The 21,583-nt window shown below is 39.6% G+C and overlaps 1 protein-coding gene across 1 annotated transcript in view; it reads right to left on the reverse strand.

Annotated features, from left to right (window-relative positions):
• The window catches only part of POLA1 (polymerase (DNA directed), alpha 1, catalytic subunit), a gene marked incomplete at its 3' end in the record, with an annotated part of 245,506 nt that overhangs the window by 217,548 nt on the left and 6,375 nt on the right, over positions 1 to 21,583 (reverse strand). Inside the window, exons 2-11 of the mRNA XM_011988033.1 lie at positions 19,961 to 20,057; positions 18,840 to 18,920; positions 10,343 to 10,458; positions 9,814 to 9,876; positions 8,563 to 8,655; positions 8,046 to 8,133; positions 7,536 to 7,737; positions 7,269 to 7,447; positions 1,667 to 1,779; positions 459 to 575 (exon numbers count right to left, since the gene is read on the reverse strand). Of these exons, the coding sequence (XP_011843423.1) occupies positions 459 to 575; positions 1,667 to 1,779; positions 7,269 to 7,447; positions 7,536 to 7,737; positions 8,046 to 8,133; positions 8,563 to 8,655; positions 9,814 to 9,876; positions 10,343 to 10,458; positions 18,840 to 18,920; positions 19,961 to 20,057 (1,149 nt within the window). The remainder of the gene's footprint in view (positions 1 to 458; positions 576 to 1,666; positions 1,780 to 7,268; positions 7,448 to 7,535; positions 7,738 to 8,045; positions 8,134 to 8,562; positions 8,656 to 9,813; positions 9,877 to 10,342; positions 10,459 to 18,839; positions 18,921 to 19,960; positions 20,058 to 21,583) is intronic.

Raw genomic sequence — 21,583 nt, forward strand, 5'->3', positions numbered from 1 at the left:
ACGGGGTTTCACCGTGTTAGCCAGGATGGTCTCGATCTCCTGACCTCGTGATCCGCCCGTCTCGGCCTCCCAAAGTGCTGGGATTACAGGCTTGAGCCACCGCGCCCGGCCCCAAAACATCTTGGCAACAACTAATATAAACGAGATCATAGCAGTTTCTTCTCCACTTGGGAATGAGAGCACAAGACATGTTACAAGCACCAGAGGCAATTAATTTGCTATGGATTATCTTTCTATTCAAACTAATAAACATTATTTTATAAGCAGTTTAAAGAGAAAGAAAAAATATTTTTGCAAATCTAATATACTGTTTTTACATTCATACCTATGAAATTTCCATTCAATAAATTATAGCCACACAGAAGGCATTTTACACAAAGAAAATATACAATAACTATTTGCTATATCAGAAAATAAACAACAAACACAGTTGGAAAAAAACATCCCCAAATACAAACCTTAGACTTGAACTTCATAATTTTATATTTTGTTGCTATTTTCTCATCAAATTCCTCATAAACATCCTTCATTGAAACTGGAGTTCCTGTTTCTTTCCCCGTATTTAGATCAATTTTCTGTTATCCCAGAGAGGGGGACAGAGGGGAAAAAAGCATCTATACATAAATGATCTTCTCAACCACCAAAAACCCACGTCTATATCAATTTTCATCCTCACCCACTTAAACATTTAATAGCAGTCTTACAGATAAGTTCAAAGATACAAACAGACCCAAAAAATGTACTAAACCAAATGCCCAATTCCTCCCAATGGGATAATAAAAACAAATCAGCAATAAAGATGATCAAGTCTACAAAATGGAAGAATAAGTATTGTAAATCCTGACCAAGAGACTCCACAGTTCAATTGACATGGGGAGGGGCGGAGAGGGAAATGGGGATGTTAAGTCCCAATAAAAAAGGAGAAGCAGACCGAGCATGGTGGCTCACGTCTGTAATCCCAGCACTTTGGGAGGCTGAGGCAGGTGGGTCACTCGAGGTCAGGAGTTTGAGAGCAGCCTGACCAACATGGTGAAACCCTGTCTCTACTAAAAATACAAAAATTAGCTCAGCGTGGTGGCGGGCACCTGTAATCCCAGCTACTCGGGAGGCTGAGGCAGAAAAACTATTTGAACCCAGAAGGCAGAGGTTGCAGTGAGCTGAGATTGTGCCATTGCACTCCAGCCTGGGCGACAGGACTAGGCTCCATCTCAAAAAAAACAAAAAAAAAAAAACAAAACAAAACAAAAAGGAGAAGCAAATAGAATTGAACTTGTTAATAAATGGCAATGGCGGGAATATCACTGCTGTCTATGCAGCAAAACCATGAAAACTGGGCCAAATGCCATGTCACATTTTAGAACCTTATAGTTCCAACCCTGATTATCATGGAAATGAGGAGTGAGGGAAAGAAAGCATTATATACTAAAACTCAGAAGCTTTTATACTCTAACAAGTTGAAAAACTGAGTTCTACTTTAATTTTTCTACTTTTCCCAACCTCTAATAGAATTGCTGACCATCAGTGGTCACTCGGCGAGCAGCAAGAAAGAAGCATCAGGATTGTAGAGAATTTGTAGCCCTATTGAAAGATAGAGAGCTGGTTGCAAAACACAGAATGTGTGGCAGATTCAACTATTGAGAACTAAAAGCTAATCACTAATGTTTACCATTTCACGGGGAAGGAAGTAAAGCGTTCGCTCGATATTTTTCACCATGACACAACAACTCACATGGGTCTCAGCTGATTCAATCCAAACTTTGCCAAACAGAAATACCACACCTGAAATAAGTGAAAATCACGAGAAAAGAAACATTTCAATTTCACCTAATTAAAGGAGCAATATAGAGGCTCACTGAATGTGTCCACACATTTATACCTTCATGGTAACTCATTTTGACAGCAAATATATCCATTTCCCCACTCCCCAAGACCAGTTCTTTACTCAGTACTGACGCCATACTACACTAACACAATGGTACAATGTATGACCACTGGGAGGACAGGGGACAGAATGATTCTCTAACTTGGCATAAACACCTTCCCCACAATCAGGATTATACAGATTAAGAGAAAGAAAACAGGCCGAGCATGGTGGCTCATGCCTGTAATCCCAGCACTTTGGAAGGCCAAGGTGGGCGGATCACTTGAGCTCAGGAGTTTGAGACCAGCCTGGTCAACACAGCAAAACCCTGTCTCAAAAAAAAAAAAAAAAAAGAGAAACAAACACAAGGATTTTTCAACAAATCTCATAATTAAGCCTCTTGTGAGAACTTACAGATCTGAGAATATATTTATAATGTTTTAGCACTTGTATTTACCTATGAAAACCAATATTCATGTATCAGGATAACTAGTGCATCAGTGTTTTTCTATATGTAAAACTGTGTTTAGGAAAAACATAATTTATCTCATATTTCTTATTCCATATAATAATAAATATCTCACAATAGGGACTACTATTTCACCTTTTCTACCTCACAGCTACTTAGGATGTCTAACTAGGTAGTGTTTAGAATGTTCCTTTCTATTCTATTTCAGTTTAACAAATGGTTTAGTAACCAAATCAGTAGATGCTCTCCTTTTGAGATCCCTAAGGAATGAATACCATAAAGTAAAACCATGCCTTTTAAGACATCAAATCACTGTTTATGAAAATTGGCCACTAAGAACAGACTGCAAACATTTGTTAGTCAACCCAGGAGATGGTCACTGTGCAAAATCCTGGGCTCTATGAATAATTAGACAGCAGTAATCAACAAAGCCACTCAACACAGCCATTTATCTGAGACACTAAGAAAATTCTGGCACATGCAAAGGCCAATTACCCCAGTTTCAAAGACTACTCATCAGTGACTCCTTTTGTCACACATCCTGGTAGAAATAAGACGATCTAAGAATTTTCATTTCTGTAGATGATTAAAATTCTTTTTTTTAATTATACTTTAAGGTCTAGGGTACATGTGCACAACGCACAGGTTTGTTACATATGTATACTTGTGCCATGTTGGTGTGCTGCACCCATAGATGATTAAAATTCCTACAAGAGTTCTGAGACTTTCAGCTTAGGGGGGTAACAGGGAGGGTAGATGGGGAGGGAGAGGGAAGGAAGGACTATGGGAACATTAAAAAAGAAAAAATATCACAGTAACTCAGAAAATTAAAAGTCATCCTCACAACAGTTAAAGATGGAAAAACAAAATGCCATGCAAAGAAAAATAAAGACCCTAATATTGGATTCAAAGATTCAAATAGCTCATTTTACAGTCAAACTAATATCACACTTCATGCAACACATTTGACACTGTTTATGCCTCATTTGCCACAAAAAAGATCATGGTAAACAAAGATTACATTCCCCCTAAAGTTACTAGCTGAAACCAGGTGCAGTCAGGATTATTCAACCTTGAAAAAGTCATAATGAAGACAGGATATCTTCCCATATGCAAAGAGTAAGATTCTTTTCATAATTATGGAGCATTCAGCAACAACTGACTGACTTAGAATCTGTTAGAAAGTGAGAAACAATAACAGGGTATTTTGGAGTGCTTCATTTTTATTAGCAGCATTGATTTCACCAAAGCTCAGTGATCATTACCTGCTATCACAATGAAAGTGTTCAACCCTCTAAGATTAAAGGAGTTTTTTTAAGCTATCTAATTTAACCCATTGGCATCAATAACAGAGAAGGATGTGCCACAGGAGAGAACACAACTTGAGAAGTACCAGGGAACCAGAACAGCAGAGTGGACTGAGGGTGAGAAGCCCAAGCTTCTACCACTAAAGAGCTATTATATTTTTTGGAGCCTCAGTTTCTTAAGTGCATAACTAGACTAGCTGATCTCTGAGGCCTTCTCCAGCACCAGAAATTTCATTCTGCCTTAGCATTTGCATGACAGATCAATAAGAAATTAGTATCTCTTTCAATTGCAAAATATTTTCCAATATTGGTTGAAAAAGCCCATCCATGACTATGTTCAGTACCAGGAACTCAACACCACCATATATCATAAACTGGTTGCTTTGCAAATATAGCTGTGCTTCAATGCTTCAATCTTCTAACACTTGTCACTACAGACCAGCACTAGTTGAAATAAATTTCTGTGATGATGGAATTGTTGTTTCTGAGCCATCCAATATGGTAGCTATTAGCCACAGTTGCTATTGAGCACCTGAAATGTGGCTAGTGACCAAGAAAATAAATGTTAATTTGTATTGCATTTTAATTTATTTAAATTTAAAGAGCTACAGGTGGTTGGTGGTTACCACAGTGGACAATGCAGCTCTAGATCCTTACCCTGCAAAACAATACTCTGTTTACTAAGAGTATCAACTAGTAAACAAAATGTAGAAATAACCAACTCATTTTCACATAAGAAAGAAGGTTGTTGCTTCTTAAGGTTCTAATCCGTGGCAATTGACGCTGGCAATATGAAGCTTTATGGGTGTATTTACTTCATGGGGTTGTAGGGGAGTGGGGAACCATTCACTTTTGTGTTATGCATTCTCATACCCCACAAAGCTACAAAGCTTTAAGATGCAAACTCAGTAATAGTAGCAAATACAACATTAGTCTCTGACATTTTTCACCTGCATCTACAGGACTGTCAGTCACTGTGCAGTTTATTTCAACAACTATTTATTAAACACCTACTATGTGCAAGGCATTGTTGCTGGATGCTGGAAATAAAAGATCCCAGCCCTCCAGGAGCTTACAGGCTTTGTGGCAAAGAAAAACACAGACTCAGATCATTTCAAAATAATAGGACAAATGCTACAGTGGGAAAGGCTATGATGTAGTCACAAGGAGAAAGTGCTCCTAGACCCGTCTGGAAGTTTAGGTAAACTCCCAGAAGATAACATCTGGGCTGAATTTTAAAGAATCAGTCAAATGAGGGCATTCCAATCAGACAAAAAATAATGAGTAAAGGAACACAGGTATAAAGAGTAGCAAAGTATATACAGAGAACTATTTCTAGGGAACAAAATTCATAGACAGCAGGCATCAGAAGCCTTGCTAAGGAGTTTGGACTTTATGTTGTACGCAGTAGCCACCGAGGATTTTTTTTAATGAGGAAATGACATGGTCAGAATTGCCCTTCTGATCAGTCCCTCTAGCAATGATGTGGAGGACGATAGCTAGGAGATCAATTAGGAGGCTGGTGCAATTGTTTCAGTGGGCAAGAAGCGATCGGGGTAGCAGATATGAGGAGAAAGAGAAGGTAAGTTGTCCATTTTCGGCAGAGAAAACTAACCAGACTTGGAAAGGGAAATGAAGAAGAGCAGGGAATCAAGGATGGCTCCCAGGTTTCTAGTTTTGATGGGACCATTAACCAAGATAGGGAATGAAATACAGCATTAAGCAGATGCAGCAAAACACAGGGAGTAATACTGGGATAGCCAGGCCACTGTGCTGCCCAGCTCCAGGTAATACCAGTCACACTGCTGTGCTCCAGGAAGGTCATGTGAAAATGGTATTCCCTGAGGTTGTACAATGGGGCAGCCCTGGGTTTCAGCAATGGATGGGAAATCATCTGCTCAGTCTCATGTAATCACACTTGCCAGCCTTCCAACAGAGTAACAAAGTAGTCAAAGAGGTGAGGGGATCTAATCAAATCATTTTGTCCTAAAGTAGGTTAAAATATCATTTCTAAAATTGATTATATCTTTTCCTAAGAAACTAACACATGGCAGTGTGCTACTCAAGTGGCTCAAGAGTTCATATATATTTGATAAGCAGAAGCATATTAATGTTTCTGACCGTCCCCACCCCTGCCAGAGATCATTAACATTTTTCCAGTTAAAGTCAATGCCTGATTATCTCTAAGGTAAATGTGGCCTTCAATTTACTCATACGCTTGCTTTGCTGACATCTAGGTACTCCCTCTCTTTTCACTAGATACAGCCTCCAGGAAACCGCTTTGAAAAATACACTATTTGCATGTACCACAGATCCAAAAAAGGATCTATATAAAGACAACTCTGTTTAAGAGTGCCTACTGTATTTAACATTAATCCGACAGATCTTGCAATGCACAGTCCCACAATGAAGATGGGCTCAAAGAGCCACAATGAACAGCCTCTGAGCTTTTTGTGAGTCAAGAATTTACAGTATTAGCTCATTAGGATGACCTAAAAATCATCCTTGATTCCTCCTTTCTGTCACCTCCCCCATCCAATCCATTAACAAGTTTGTGTCAAAAGACATGTCAAATGCCTTTACTTCTCTCCTCTCCAGCCACCAGGGTCCAAGTAACTAGCAGCCCTGCCCTGGACTGACTGATCTCCAGGGCTTCCACACTTCCCCATTACCCCACACCAGCCTATCCCTCCACGTGTGTGTGCACACGTACACACAAACCACTGCTCCTGTTAAAATGTAAGCCCAATTATGTGACTACCACCCCCTGTACTTAAAACCCTCCAAATGCCTCCCCATTGCTCTTAGAAGAGTCAAACTCCTTAGAGGTTTTCAGAGTCCTATATTATCTGGCCTTTGTCTTTATCTCCAGCTTCATTGTATATCAATCTTGTCACTTGATTACTATGCTACAACCACACAGGCCTCTTCCTTCCTCCCTCTAGGCCTTGCTAGTACTGGCTCGTTAAGCTGAAATGCCCTTTTATCAGCTCTGCAAATACCTCAAATCTCAGTCCAGTGGTCATTTCCTCAGACAGCCTCCCCTGGCCATTGCCCAACTAATTTTCTTTACATCATTTATCAATTTATCTCATTTACTGCTAATGTGCCCCCACCCACTGCCACCCTCCTAGAACATAAGCTCCATTATAGTGCAGGGAATTTGTCCAGCTTATTCATCCCATCTCAGTGCCTAGCACACAATAGGCATTGAAATTTGCTGAAGAAACACACAAATTAATGACTGATTCCCTTTAAATTAAAGTGCATTCCTGTAACTTCAGATACATCAATAGTGAACTACAAACACACATTCCAAAACCATATGTAACTGATGTTTGGAATAAGCATCTTTAAGGATTATTCACACCATAGCTCCTCTCCATCAGGGTGGCGCATTCACTTTACAATGAATGAATGTCACTCTCTTACAATACATGTTAAGTGAGGGCAGGGCCTGACCTGAGCTAATTACAACCACTCAAGTATTTAAGGGACGAAGGAAAAAAAAAAAAACAGAAATAAATTGATTAAATAAAAAGACAACACAAAAAGAAACAAAAAATAAAATATTTAAGGGAAAGGTCCTACTCTGAGTTAAAGGCATACAGTTAACCTTATGTATGATTACCTGGTTGGTTGTACTGATCTTCATAAGCATCCAACCAATAAAAGTGGAATACTTGTTCCTCATCTGCCCCTTTTACCAATGGGAGTTGACTGGAATCCACTTGAACTTCTTGCACTGAGAAACTGCTATCACCTTCTTGATCAATGTCCCAACAAGAGACATCTGGGAGAAATCTTCCTCTGCAGAAATCACATTTTCAAAAACCTTTCAAAATCCAACAGAAAAATTGTAGTCCTATTTGCCAGAAAAGTCATAAAATGCTCTTACAAGTCAGACATGGTCCCTTTCCCAGAATCCGCCTCTTGTTTCACTTCCTCTGCTGGCTCACTCTCTTGGTCCCAAGCCTTGGCAGCCATAGGCTCCAGGTGCACCTCTTCAGTTTCCATGGGCTCATCAAAGTCACCATCTTCAAACTCCATTGCCCCTGACTCCTGCTCTTCTTCTGTACTCTCGACCTGTATAGGCTCGCCTGTAGGCATCATCACACATTCTTATCATGTGCTAGTGCCATGACACAAAGGCACACAAAGGTGCACAAAGGCTTATCCAACACTAAAATAGCAGCCTGTCCCTTTTCTATACTATGTTTGCATTTCTCTTTAATCTCCAAATTGGGTTTTTTAACTTTTACTGAAATTTTTATGAATTCAAATCTTCACATTTAAACTTGCCATCACAATACCTTCAAAATTTCTTCTACCTCCTCCATCATGGGGCCTCCATCTTTGACAGAAACCACTCAACACTCTTGCAATTCTTGCCTGACATCACACTTACCAGCAAATTCAGCACGTTTAAGAGGAACAGGAGTTAATGGAGGCTCCTTTCTGGAGACAGGGGAAGCAATTTTTCCTGAAGGAACTGCCTGTAAACGTTTTTAAATATTTAGTCAGTTAGACCTACATACTAAAAATATGCAACTGTCCTACCCTGACCAAAGATAATGACAGTTCCCTTTTATAAAAAGATTTTATGTATTATTAATGTAACAGCTTCAATTATTTTACTGTTACCTAGGTTTACAAAAAAATACTTGCTTCTGGGAGGAAAATTATTGCATTTACCACAGTTGTAATACCTATAATAAACACACACTAGTTACTGCAAATTTACTATGAAAAAGGCAGGCACATGCTATTTTTGAAATACATGAAACTATAAATTGAATGGGAGTCCTAATTTAAAACAAAAATCAAAAACAAATTTAAAGGTATTTCCCTCATATAGAAAAGCAACAAAATAAGCTTAAAGCAATCCTATAAATCAAGATTGAAGGTATCTCTACACACTTTACCGTGGAGGTGTGCACAGAAAAAGGATTCGGTGAAGCTCCAATGAATCTTTTCTTCTTCAGTATCGTTACAGGTGGTGGAGTTATTTGAGGTGTCTAAAAGGAAACGTAAGACATATTCACTGCCATGCTTGGTTTACCACAGACAGAAAAAGTATACTTCTTCACTCATTGAAGCCCAATAAGCAAAGCTTTCTTTTCTTTACCTTCCCCCCTCCCCATTCCCATCTATGTGCATGTACTGTGGTTACTATAGCAACGATACTATAGAAATCACAAGAAAACTAAAATAGATATTAAATCTACCCCTCCCCAATTTTTTCTTTTTAAAATTTAGCATACTTTCACTTACCCTTTGAGAATATTACATTTAAAAATTGTCAAGACAGAACTACATGGCAGTGTTGTTAAGTCATTTTAATTAATGGTCACTTCAAAAGAAGTACACTTCTAAATGAGAGCTTAGTCTTTATGGGAAATGGCCAAATTTCAAATTCACGATGCAGCTAATCCTGTTTGAGTTCTATCAGGGATAGTTCACTCACTCTTCCTTCATTTCCACTCAGAATTCAAGACAAGGCTCTTATACCTGATTGTGCAGATTGACAGGCTTCAATCTATTTAGGGAACATACACCACAGCAACTGAACACAGCAGTGAGCACTCACAGAACTGACTCCTGGGTATATTCCTACTACTTCAAACACACACCCACACATCCCTATCTACATAATCACACAGCTCTAACACCTGGAAATACTCACCTAAAATGGTGGGATAAAACCAACCTGAAGGGGGTTTCTTTGTATTTTGGTGGGGGTTTTTTGTTGGTGTCCTTACATTTTTAAAAATTCTGGCAACAGGCCGGTGCGGTGGCTCACGCCTGTAATCCCAGCACTTTGGGAGGCCAAGACAGGCAGATCATGAAGTAAGGAGTTCGAGACCAGCCTGGCCAACATAGTGAAACCCAGTCTCCACTAAAAATACAAAATATTAGCTGGGCATGGTGGCAGGTGCCTATAATCCTAGCTACTGGGGAGGCTGAGGCAGGAGAATCAGGGAAGCAGAACCCGGGAATCGGAGGTTGCAACAAGCCAAGATCACACCACTGCACACCAGCCTGGGCGACAGTGCGAGACTCCATCTCAAAAAAAAAAAAAAAAATTCTGGCAATAGTCTGTTTTGTATAATTACTAGAGTGTTTCTTCAGTCTATATCCCCTGCATATTTTACAACTCCTGGCGATTCATTTACCTCAGTGTTAAGATCCTGTAGAATGTCACCTAGCAGATCATCCTTGGACAAGTCTACAGCTTTCTGGAAATGATAAAGAAAGGTAACATGAGAAAGCCTTGCACTTAAATTTCTCACCAAAACTACACACGTGTACGAAAGGAAGAACCTAACCAGTTAGTCCTTGCCTCTTCATTCCTCACTCTGAGTGTTCATCTACATTCACAGATTTTAACAACCACCTGTCTATATATCATTCCTACATCTATAGCTCCCGTTCTCTACTTTCACCCTTATTCCATGATCTTCCTGCTACTCACTAAAATTAAACACACTCTCAATTCAGCTTTTCTGTTCAATTTTCTTTTCCGTTTCCCAAGTTTCAATCAGTGAGGTACCTTAATTCACTTAGAAATCTACATCCAACTTAGTGAGTGAAATTGGAGAAATGTTACTCAAATATATACAGAGCACCTATTATCTGTATAATCAAATATTAAATTCACCTCACAAAGGAAAATACAAAAGATAAGGAAACCATGAAACTCACATCTGCAGTTTTCTTTCCAGCACAAGCAATGAACATTGACTTAATATTGTTCGGTTTTGTCACTGCGGGCTTCTTTACATTCCTCTTGTCTTTGTTGCGTGCTTTACCATCTTTTCCTATTGGAATATGAATTATTTAGAAACATGCATCAGCAAAAATCAAAATGGAAAACTAAAAGCCTAGTCACTTGATCTCTATCGGGAAGAAAAATGTTAAGAATTAAAAATACATTACGCCTGTAATCCCAGCACTTTGGGGCGCCGAGGTGGGCGGATCACGAGATCAGGAGATCGAGACCATCCTAACACGGTGAAACCCCATCTCTACTTAAAAAAAAACAACAAAAAAATTAGCTGGGCGTGGTGGCAGGCACCTGTAGTCCCAGCTACTCAGGAGGCTGAGGCAGGAGAATGGCGTGAACCCGGAAGGTGGAGCTTGCAGTGAGCTGAGATCGCACCACTGCACTCTAGCCTGGGTGACACAGAGAGACTCCGTCTCAAAAAAAATTAAAAAAAAACATACAAAACTATGAGATTTTATACAAGATATGTAGGAAAAAATATTTTAAATGAGTTTAATTCAAGAAAACTTGGGCTAAATGTTTTTATAGAAACTAATGAAATACCAGTTAAATATTAGCACGACTTAAGTGTGACTGCTTAATTGCTATTGTTAATATGAATAAAAAGCTTTTTAAAAAAGTGAGAATTTGGGGTTTTTTGTTTTCCCCACAGAAATAAAAAGATAAAGCTAATCTTGAACCAAGAAATTAGCCTAGTAGCCTTCATGAGATCATCTCTTTAGCGGTATACTGAATCTGATAGGAAAAAATTTAACTATGAAGAAATGGGATTACCAATTATGACATGGTGGCATCCTAATTTCTATTTTATGAGAAACAGCAACCAGAAACACAGTATGTCATACCAACACAAAACAGCACAGAGACATCTATCTGCTCATTAAAGAAGAATTTTTGCCGGCCGGGTGCAGTGGCTCACGCCTGTAATCCCAACACTTTAAAAGACCAAGGCGGGCAGATCAGGAAATCCATACTATCCTGGTCAATATGGTGAAACCCCGTCTCTACTAAAATACAAAAAATTAGCCAGGCGTGGTGCGGCATGCCTGTAGTCCCAGCTACTCGAGAGGATGAGGCAGGGAAATCACTTGAACCCAGGAGGTGAGATTGCAGTGAGCCAGAATCGCACCACTGCACTCCAGCCTGGCAACAGAGCAAGACTCCGTCTCAAAAAAACAAACAAACAAAACTTTTGCCATGTTTTCTCTTATGGCCATGTGTAAATCACCTATAAACTTCTCTAATACCGTCAATTTTACTCTCGCTTTCTGATTCATCCCAGAATAGTCTTGATCTCAAAACAAGCTGACAATGAATAATTGAAAGAATGTGGTGAGCCAGGCATGGTGGCTCACACCTGTAATCCCAGCACTTTGGGAGGCCGAGGCAGGCAGATCACGAGGTCAGGAGATCAAGACCAGCCTGACCAACATGCTGAAACCCTGTCTCTACTAAAAGTACAAAAATTAGCCAGGGATGGTGGCGTGTGCCTGTAATCCCAGCTACTCAGAAGGCTGGGGCAGGAGAATCGCTTGAACCTGTGAGGCAGAGGTTGCAGTGGGCCAAGATCACGCCATTGCACTCCAGCGCTCCAGCCTGGGTGACAGAGCAAGACTCCGTCTCAAAATAAAAAATAAAAAATAAAAAAAAAGAATGTGGTAGTGGCATACAAATAGACCAAATGAAACAGAACATAAAGTCCAGAATAAGACCCAATTACTTATGGAAATTTAATATATAATGAAGGTGGCATCCCATATCACTAAGGAAAAGATGGACTTTATTAAGTAGTGTTGGCTAGCCATTTGTAAAGAAGTAAACCAGTATAAATACCAAATGGATCACAAATCAAAATTTTTAAAAATGAAACTTTACAAAAACCTTTTAAAAAGCAATTCCTTTGCAATCTGGGTGCAGTGAAACTCTTTCTATGACTCAGAATCCACTTGCAAGAAAAAAATGATAAATTCAATTGCACCAGAATTGGTGTAAAAAGAAAAACCAAGAAAAAAGAAAACCAAGTTAAACAAAAATGAATAAAAATTTTTGCAATATGTATCACAGATAAAGGACCAATTTTCCTGACAAAGAACTTTTAAAAAATTAAAAGATAAAAAGCCCAAAAGTAAAGCAGGCAGTAAACACAAACATATATAAATAGTTATGTTTTATGAAAAGATGATCAATTTCATATGTAAAAGAAATGCAGATGAGGCTGGGCACGGTGGCTCACACCGGTAATCCCAACACTTTGGGAGGCCACGAGGCGGGCGGATCACGAGGTCAGGAGTTCAAGACCAGCCTGGCCAACACATAGTGAAACCCTATCTCTACTAAAAATACAAAAAGTAGCCAAGCATGGTGGCACACACCTGTAGTCACCGCTACTCCGGAGGCTGAGGCGGAGAATTGCTTGAACCCAGGTGGTGGAGGTTGCAGTGACCTGAGACCGCACCACTGCACTCCTGCCTGGGTGACAAAGTGAGACTCAGTCTCAAAAAAAAAAAAAAAAAAAAAAAAAAGCAAATGAAAACCACACTGAAATGCCACTTCTCACATATCAGAGTGGCGAAAATTCAAAAGCTTGAAAACACTCTGTTAGTAAGGCTGTAGGGAAACAGACATTCATACATTGTTCATGAAAGTGTAAAATGGGATAAGTCCTATGAAGAATTAGGCAATAGCTAGTAAAATTTTATGTGTAGTGGGCTGGGCATCGTGGCTCACACCTGTAATCCCAGCACTTTGGGAGGCCGAGGCGGGTGGATCACCTCAGGACAGGAGTTTGAGACCAGCCTGGCAAACATGGTGAAACCCCATCTCTACTAAAAATGCAAAAATTAACCGGGTGTTGTGGCGGGCACCTGTAATCTCAGCTACTCAGGAGGCTGAGGCAGAAGAATCACTTGAACCCAGGAGGCAGAGGTTGCAGCGAGCCGAGATCGCGACATCGTACTCCAGCTTAGGCAACAAGAGCAAAGCTCCATCTCAAAAAAAAAAAAAAATTACGTGAAGCTACTCTTTGAGCCAGCAATCTCACTTCTGGGAATTTTTTCTGAGGAAAACACCATATGCACAGAGTTATTGGATGTGGCATTATAATAGCAAATTACTCAAAATAATCTAAATGTCCTTCCAAGGAAACCATTGAATAAACTATGGTGCAATCCCTATCATGGAATACTATGCAGCTACACAGAAATAAATAATTAAAAGCAAGCTCTCTATGTTCTAATATGGGGTGATTTTCAAGACATCTTGCTACGTGAAAAAAGCAAAGTACAAAACCCCTATAACATTATCTTTTGTTTAAGAAAGAGAAGGGGCTGGACACCGTGGCTCATGCCTGTAATCCCAACACTTTCTGAGGGCAAAGTGGGCAGACTGCTTTAGCCCAGGAGTTTGAGACCAGCCTGGGTAACATGGCGAAACTCTGTCTCTACTAAAAATTCCAAAAATTAGCCGAGCGTGGGAGGATGCGCCTGTAGTCCTGGCTACTCGCGACACTAAGGGAGGAGGATAGCTTAAGCCCAGGAGGCAGAGGCTGCAGTGAGCTGAGATCACACCACTGCACTCCATCCTGAAGGGCAGAGAAAGAATCTGTCTCAAAAAAAAAAAGAAAGAAAAGGAAATAAAAATATATATACACACCAGCGTGGTGGCTCACACCTGTAATTCCAGCACTTTGGGAGACCGAGGCGGGCAGATCACGAGGTCAGGAGTTCGAGACCAGCCTAACCAACATGGTGAAACCCCATTTCTACTAAAATACAAAAATTAGCCAGGCGTGGTGGTGCATGCCTGTAATCCCAGCTACTCAGGAGGGTGAGGCAGGAGAATCACTTGAACCCGGGAGGCAGAGGTTGCAGTGAGCCAAGAAGGGACCACTGTACTTCAGCCTGGGTGACAGAGCGAGACTCCATCTCAAAAAAAAAAAAAAAACAACAAGAACAACATACACAATTTCACTCCTGGATTAGTACCCTAAAAAATTGAAAGCAGGCATTCAAACAAAAACTAGTACATAAATGTTCATAGTAGCACTACGTACAATAGCCAAAAGGTAGAAACAATCCAAATGTCCATCAACTAATGAATAAACAAAACATAGTACATCCACACAGAATATTACTTAGCAATAAAAAGGAATGAAGTACTGATACATGCTATAACGTACTTGAAAATCTTCTAAGTCAAAGAAGCCAGACACAAAAGATCAAATATTGCATGATTCATTTATATGAAATATAAAATGTCCAGAATACGCAAATCCATAAAGATAGAAAGCAGATTAATGGTTGTCAGGCTCTGGGGGAAGAGAGATTGGGGAGTGACTGCTAATGGATATGGGGCTTCCATTTTAGATGATGAAAATGTTCTGGAACAAGATGATGGTGATGGTTGCAAACACTGTGAATATACTAAATGTCACTCATGGTAAATTTTATGTTACGCGTATTTTACCATAGTTTAAAAAAAAGTATTTCCATGGGCCTAATATTGTGAAAAGGTTTGTAGGACATTTGTGAAAAATGTGAGACAGGAGATCTGTATCATCTGGAGTACTTTGAAAACAGAATATAATAGTCAAAATGTTTAGTATATAAAATTCAGGTCTTGACAGTGTATGAACAGAGGAGGTCAACAGAGGTTTGAATAGCAAGGAAGGCTTCATGAGAGGGCTTTAATCTTACCATTGTAGGTTAGTAGGATTTAGACAGAAGGATAAAAAGATGAATACAAGTAAACATTTGAGGTGGAATTCTTCCACAGTTTAGTGTTTCTGTTTTGTTTTATTGCATTTTCCTGCTGATTTTTCTTCATTGGGACTTGGTTGATATTTTTCTTTGTGGTTTTGTTTTGTTTTGTTTTGTCCTGTTACCCAGGCTGGAGTGCAGTAGCACGATCTTGGCTCACTGCAACCTCTGCCTCCCGGGTTGAAGAGATCAAGAGATTCTCCTGCCTCAGCCTCCCAAGTAGCTGGGATTACAGACGCCCACGACCACGTCCGACTAATTTTTCTATTTTTAGTTGAGACGGGGTTTCACCATATTGGCCAGGCTGGTCTTGAACTCCTGACTTCAGGTGATCTGCCCCACCTCAGCCTCCCAAAGTGCTGGGATTACAGACGTGAGCTGCCGCACCCGGCCATTTTTCTGTTTGAAAACATGCCAGGAATTAGATCCACACCATAAAGCTTTGACTTTTTACTTCTAAGCAAAACTCAGTAATTTCTTGTAAGTCTTTAAAGTGCGTTGCAGAAGTCCATTTTCCTTCCTAGGATCTTGTGACCTTTACTGGGCTCCTAGAAAGGGACACTGAAACAGTGGGGACTTGTGGGTGAATGGTGGTGGCAAAGCACGAAATAAAAATTTCTAAGACTAGCTCTTTTCCGGATCAAATCATTCTTTTCACTAACGTATTACTCGGAAGAGATAATATGATGACTATGGAAACACAGAGATGGATTGTTTATTCAACAAAACTACATACTTACTTTGAGTCCACTACCGTGATTAGCACTGAGATTACCAGGACATGAGTCCTTTCTTTGAGAAGCTCACTGTCCAGTCCAACCTCCTAATTTACAGCTGACAAAAACTCAAGTCCAGATAGGTAATGGGATTAGTTCAAGATGACACAGACAATTAACAACAGAACCATAACTCTAACATAGGCCTCCTCAGTTCAGGCAAATGAAAGTGGCACATGAGCTCATTCTCTTCTTCATGGACTCACACAAACTAGAAATACACAATTAGCCACACTGCTACCAAATGGTACCAGTGTAGAAAATTTCCACATTATACAGGTTGGCAGAACCAGGAAGATGGTTCACATATTCTAATTTAACTAATAAATGAATGAAGAATAAAGAACATCACACATAGAAAAAATACACATATGCTTATTTTTTGTAATAAACCAGAAACTAAAAGTTACTGATTTTCATTTTTAAAACATATAAATGTTTTACAATATTCAGAAGTAAAATTAAAAGGATTTTTTAAAACTGAAATTTGAATACAAACAAAAAATGAACCTATGTAGTAAATTAATACAACACACACTAAAGAATTACTTTACATAGCTTCTGAACACTACAGTCTGACTACAGACCCTTAGGATATATACCAAGAACAAATAAAACTGTAGAGAAATCATAAACTTTACTTAGAAAGGTTGTTAGTACAGATAATGATTTAGTGATTCTGACATTATTTTGTGTATATTTTAGAAGACATGGGTTTTCATTGAGGGTGAAGGCAGATACAAATATAGAATTGGGAAGATAAAGAATCCAGTGATGTTAGATTTCAACCAATCAAATATATCCGTATGAACTCATGACATATATATAATTTCCTTGTTCTGTTCACTGAAAGGGCCTAGAAGCCATTACACTCCAACAGCAATGAGCACATCCATCTCCCATATCTGGACACCATTCCTCACTAAAAGGAACCAGGATTCTTGGGAGAAATGGTTGGTTCCACGTCTAGGGCAGGAAGAATACAAGCTAAACCTGGAACATCTTATCCTCTTAGCCCAGAGAGCAAGGAAATGCTCAAAGACTGATGGAGCCATGTCAAAAGAACACAGGAGGTGGCTTAAAGGGGCTCTTACCAGCCAAATCTGGGATAATTTGAACATAAAAAGGAAAAATGATAATAATTGCTGCTGAATTATAACAGTAAATCTTTTAGAAATACATGAGTCTGAAGCAATAATTTTTAAAAGAAGGGAAAGGATCAACAATAGATGCTAAAAGCACTGGGTAAAAATTCATAGGGAAATGGAATATACACATGGTCTCAAATTATCACCCCCTATTTTGCATTAATTACAAAAGGGAGGAAAGTAGCTTTACAAGGAAGAAATCTGACAAATATCATCTTAACCAAAAGATCAAACTTAGTATCAACAACAATGGTACAAGTGACATCATATGCCCCTGATATGAACGATTGGAAGGACAGAATTTTATATTGTAGGTCTTAACAAAAACAAAGCATTTATTTATAAATATTTATTGTTGCCAAAATATTTAACCCAAATCTAAGCACAACGAAGCAGTCAGGTAAAACTCAGATTGTGGGACATTCAACAAAACAAACAGCCTGGTCCCTTTAAAAATCAATGTCATGAAAGACAAAAAGAGGCCAGGGCGGCAGGGGGGAGGGGGGCGGGTGTTGCCGTTCTACATTAAAAAAAGACTATAGAGACATGAAAACTAAAATGGATTCTGCATTTTTTAAAATAGCTTTAAAAGATACTATTGGGCTAATTGGGAAACTTTTAATATAGACAATATATTAGATATCATGATAATGTTATTGTGGTTAAGTAGTCAAGTATCCTTACTCTTAGGAGGTCACTGCTGAAGTTCAAAACGTTCACTGAGCAAAAAGTCTCTGTGTATGTGGTTGGAAGGAGAGAGAAAACTAAGGTGCAAAATGTTATTCTGCAAATGAGGATTCAGACAGTAAAGGGCAAGACAGCACAGATGTTAGGCTTTTGGTCACATATTCTTTTGTTACATATTCGTCGCATTTTTTATTTTTAAAATACTGCTTAAAAATGTAAAAACTATTCTCAGCTCGAGAGCCACACAAAAACAGGCATGATTTCCATTTGGGGTAACAAAAATGTTCTAAAATTGATTGTGGTAATGGCTGCACAACTCTGTGACTATATTAAAAGCCACTGAATTGTACACTTTAAATATGCGAATTGTATAGTATGTGAACTATATCTCAATAAAACTTTTTGTCAAAAACTGGTTGTGAGAGGGCCACAGTTTGCTGACCCCAATCTACCACTTGGTAGTAGAAGACTAATTAACAAACTAAACAAAAAAAATATACTGAAGAGAATTTTCAGTATTCTCATTTTACAGGAACTAAATCAGGCTTGTTTACTCAAAAAAAATTGCCAATGATTGTACAGCTAAGACAATCTGACACATTCATCCATATTATTTTAAATTTCAATTAGACAAAGCAAGCTGATTACTCTAGTTCTAAACCTTGTTATTGTGCTATACAACTGGCAAAGAGCTAAAATTCTAAGTACATCACTTCAGTAGGAATTAAAAGAGATCAATTACTGTTGCAGCCCTCAAAATCAGCAAGTTTTAAATTACCATAGGATTGAAAACTTTAAAACAAGTAAAGACCACACTACTTGGATAATAGAGACATGAAACTTCATTTCTCGGTGTTGTTACTGCTTTTTATCTTTAATTTTCCACATAACCATACTTCTCTTCATATTAGAACATATTCCATACCTAATAACAATGGTAGTTAGGTCCTTCTCTCAAACGTAAACTATCAGAGTACCAAGTCATCTCTAATTTTAGAGAATTCTTTAAATCTCAAAACAACATCCTGAAAAACAAAAAGTAGGTACCTTTCTCACCAGCATCAAGGGCATCATCTTCAAGGTCATCATCAAAAATCTCTCGGCCATCTTCCACATAACCAATACCATCTGCAGGGACAAAATTTAATACTGGGATCAAACTTCTAAAAGTGGCCAATAATATTTTAGCCATGACCAAAAAAACCTTTTATACCTGCTCAGATGTTTTCCTGGCCTGTGCTATTTTTAAGTGCAGCAGAATTCTGTTCACACAGGTGTCAGACAATGCACAGCATCCACACAGCAGGTGTGGAGTCAAAACCAAATGATATATATTATACCTAGCTAGGTGACCTCAGGAAACGATTTGGCTCATAGGATCAAAGTCTGCCACAACAGGATGCTTTACAGCAGTTTTACTCTACCAGAAGAATAAAAAGAATCAAGATTACCACAAGTCCAGAGAGAGATATCCCAGTCTACAAGGGAAAACTGGCAATATAGCTGAATCCAATTACAGAAGTAGAAACATAAATAGTCACAGGCACAATCTACATGCTCCCTGTGGTCAGCATTCACATGGCCATGAAGTCAGACCCTACCAGTGAGAACCAATGAGCTTTCAGAAGGGGCACAGGACATTAGGACAAGACTTTGTATGGTGCTTTCTCCTGACCAAGTTAATTTTCATACCTAGAACCTCATATATGCCTCACAACAACTCTGGGAGAAGGTAGTTTTCTTATCCCCATGTTACAGATGAAGAATCTGAGGCGCAAAGACATTAAGTGACTTGTCCAAGGTCACAGAATTGGAAAGTAGGAACGATGGATCCTGAACCTGCATTCCTTAATTCCAAGCGCTGTGCATGGGCCCCACAGACAAGGGGCTCCTCCCAATTCTTACACAGCCATTACCTGGAGGATTTATACTACATCCTGAGGTATGTGCCTAGATTCTCCAAAATATCCCCAAATAAACGTCCTGCTATTCTGCTTCCTCATCCTCAAATAATTAAAGGAAAATCCAAACCAAAGGTAAAATCCTAACAGTGCCTTGCATTTGCCCAGGCAAAGCAGCAACTCCACCACATGAGTGCGAATCTACAAGAAGCAACTAACACAGTGCCTAGGAAGCAACATCCCCGCCCCCACCCCCGCCCCACCTACCATCATCCACAATCCAGTCATCATCCTGGCGTGCCTGAACCAGCTTCGAATACTGTTCTTCATCAACTTCTTCATAAACACCTGTGAAGTCCTCGACCTACCATTATACAAGTTTCAGAAAAAAAGCTTCAAATAGAGTGAAAGCGTTAAACAATTCTGATGAAAAAATTGTCAAATTGAAACTGGAATGGCAGCCTGAAGGAGTAGCTGCAACCAAATCATGAGTTCTGACATTCAACACCACTACAGGGTTTTCCTTAAATAGACATCAATTAACTTAGTATTCCTTTTAGGTGGGTGTTAACATAAGATATTAAATGATTCCATTAGCATAATACACTTGTCATACCATCAATTACTCATCTATTTCATAAAAAACAAACTGAATTATAGCCAATTCTTCATTAGCTGCTTTGGGGATTATTCACTTGTAATTTCTAGACTAGTTTCTCCTACACTTAGCAAACCTGTAAGGCATGCCACTTCCCTCTCCACTAGCTAATGTACGCTCTGCGAATAGACGATAATTTTCACGCTTGTTCAACCAAACAAATATAATTCAAAAGGAAAATCTTCCTCATCCATCCGCCTCCAAAAATTAGCAAAACAAACATATTGTATATTCTACAGGCAAACCAGAAATAGCTTTTGAGTGACCCTGTTTGTATTACCACTGACACCCCACCGTTCTCAGGTCTTGAAACCGCACAAGGACTTAAACGCTGAGCTATTTGAAAGACAAGTTCAGAGAGTGGCAGGTCCTCCAATCACATTGGCTGCCTGACTGCAAAAGGGTCAGAACACCATGAGCTACTGGTATGAGTAAATCAGACAACCTCTGCACAGCTAAAGCAACAAATGAAAGATATACACACCACTGCTGCTGCTGCCCATGGGGACAGGCCAGTGACTCTGCAGATGAGACTCTGGTGGGCTGGTTTGCAAAATCTCATAGATACTTATTAAAAATTACCAAAGGCTGGGCACGGTGGCTCACGCCTGTAATCCCAGCACTTTGGGAGGCCCACATGCGTGGATCACCTGAGGTCAGGAGTTCAAGGCCAGCCTGGCCAACACAGTGAAACTCCATCTCTACTAAAAATACAAAAATTAGCCAGGCGTGGTGGCACATATCTGTAGTCCCAGCTACTCAGGAGGCTGAGGAAGGAGAATCGCTTGAACCCGCGAGGCAGAGGTTGCAGTAATGCAGTGAGCTGTGATCATGCCACTGCACTCCAGCCTGGGTAACAGACCGAGTCTCCGTCTCAAAAAAAAAAGACCCGATTCTTGGCCAGGCACAGTGGCTCATGCCTGTAATCCCAGCACTTTGGGAGGCCAAGGCGAGCAGATCACTTGAGGTCAGGAGTTCGAGACCAGCCTGGCCAACGTGGTGAAACCCCATCTCTACTAAAAATACAAAAATTAGCCGGACATGGTGGTGGACACCTGCAATCCCAGTTACTCGGGAGGCTGAGACAAGAGAATCGCTTGAGCCTGGGAGGTGGAGGTTGCAGTGAGCCAAGAACGTGCCACTGCACTCCAGCCTGGGTGAGAGAGCGAGATTTAAAAAAAAATTCTCCCATTCTCTCAAGAGTTCTACCTCAGCCGGGTGTGGTGGCTCAC

This window comes from Mandrillus leucophaeus, unplaced genomic scaffold (genome assembly GCF_000951045.1).
Source record: "Mandrillus leucophaeus isolate KB7577 unplaced genomic scaffold, Mleu.le_1.0 Scaffold321, whole genome shotgun sequence".
NCBI lineage: Eukaryota > Metazoa > Chordata > Mammalia > Primates > Cercopithecidae > Mandrillus > Mandrillus leucophaeus.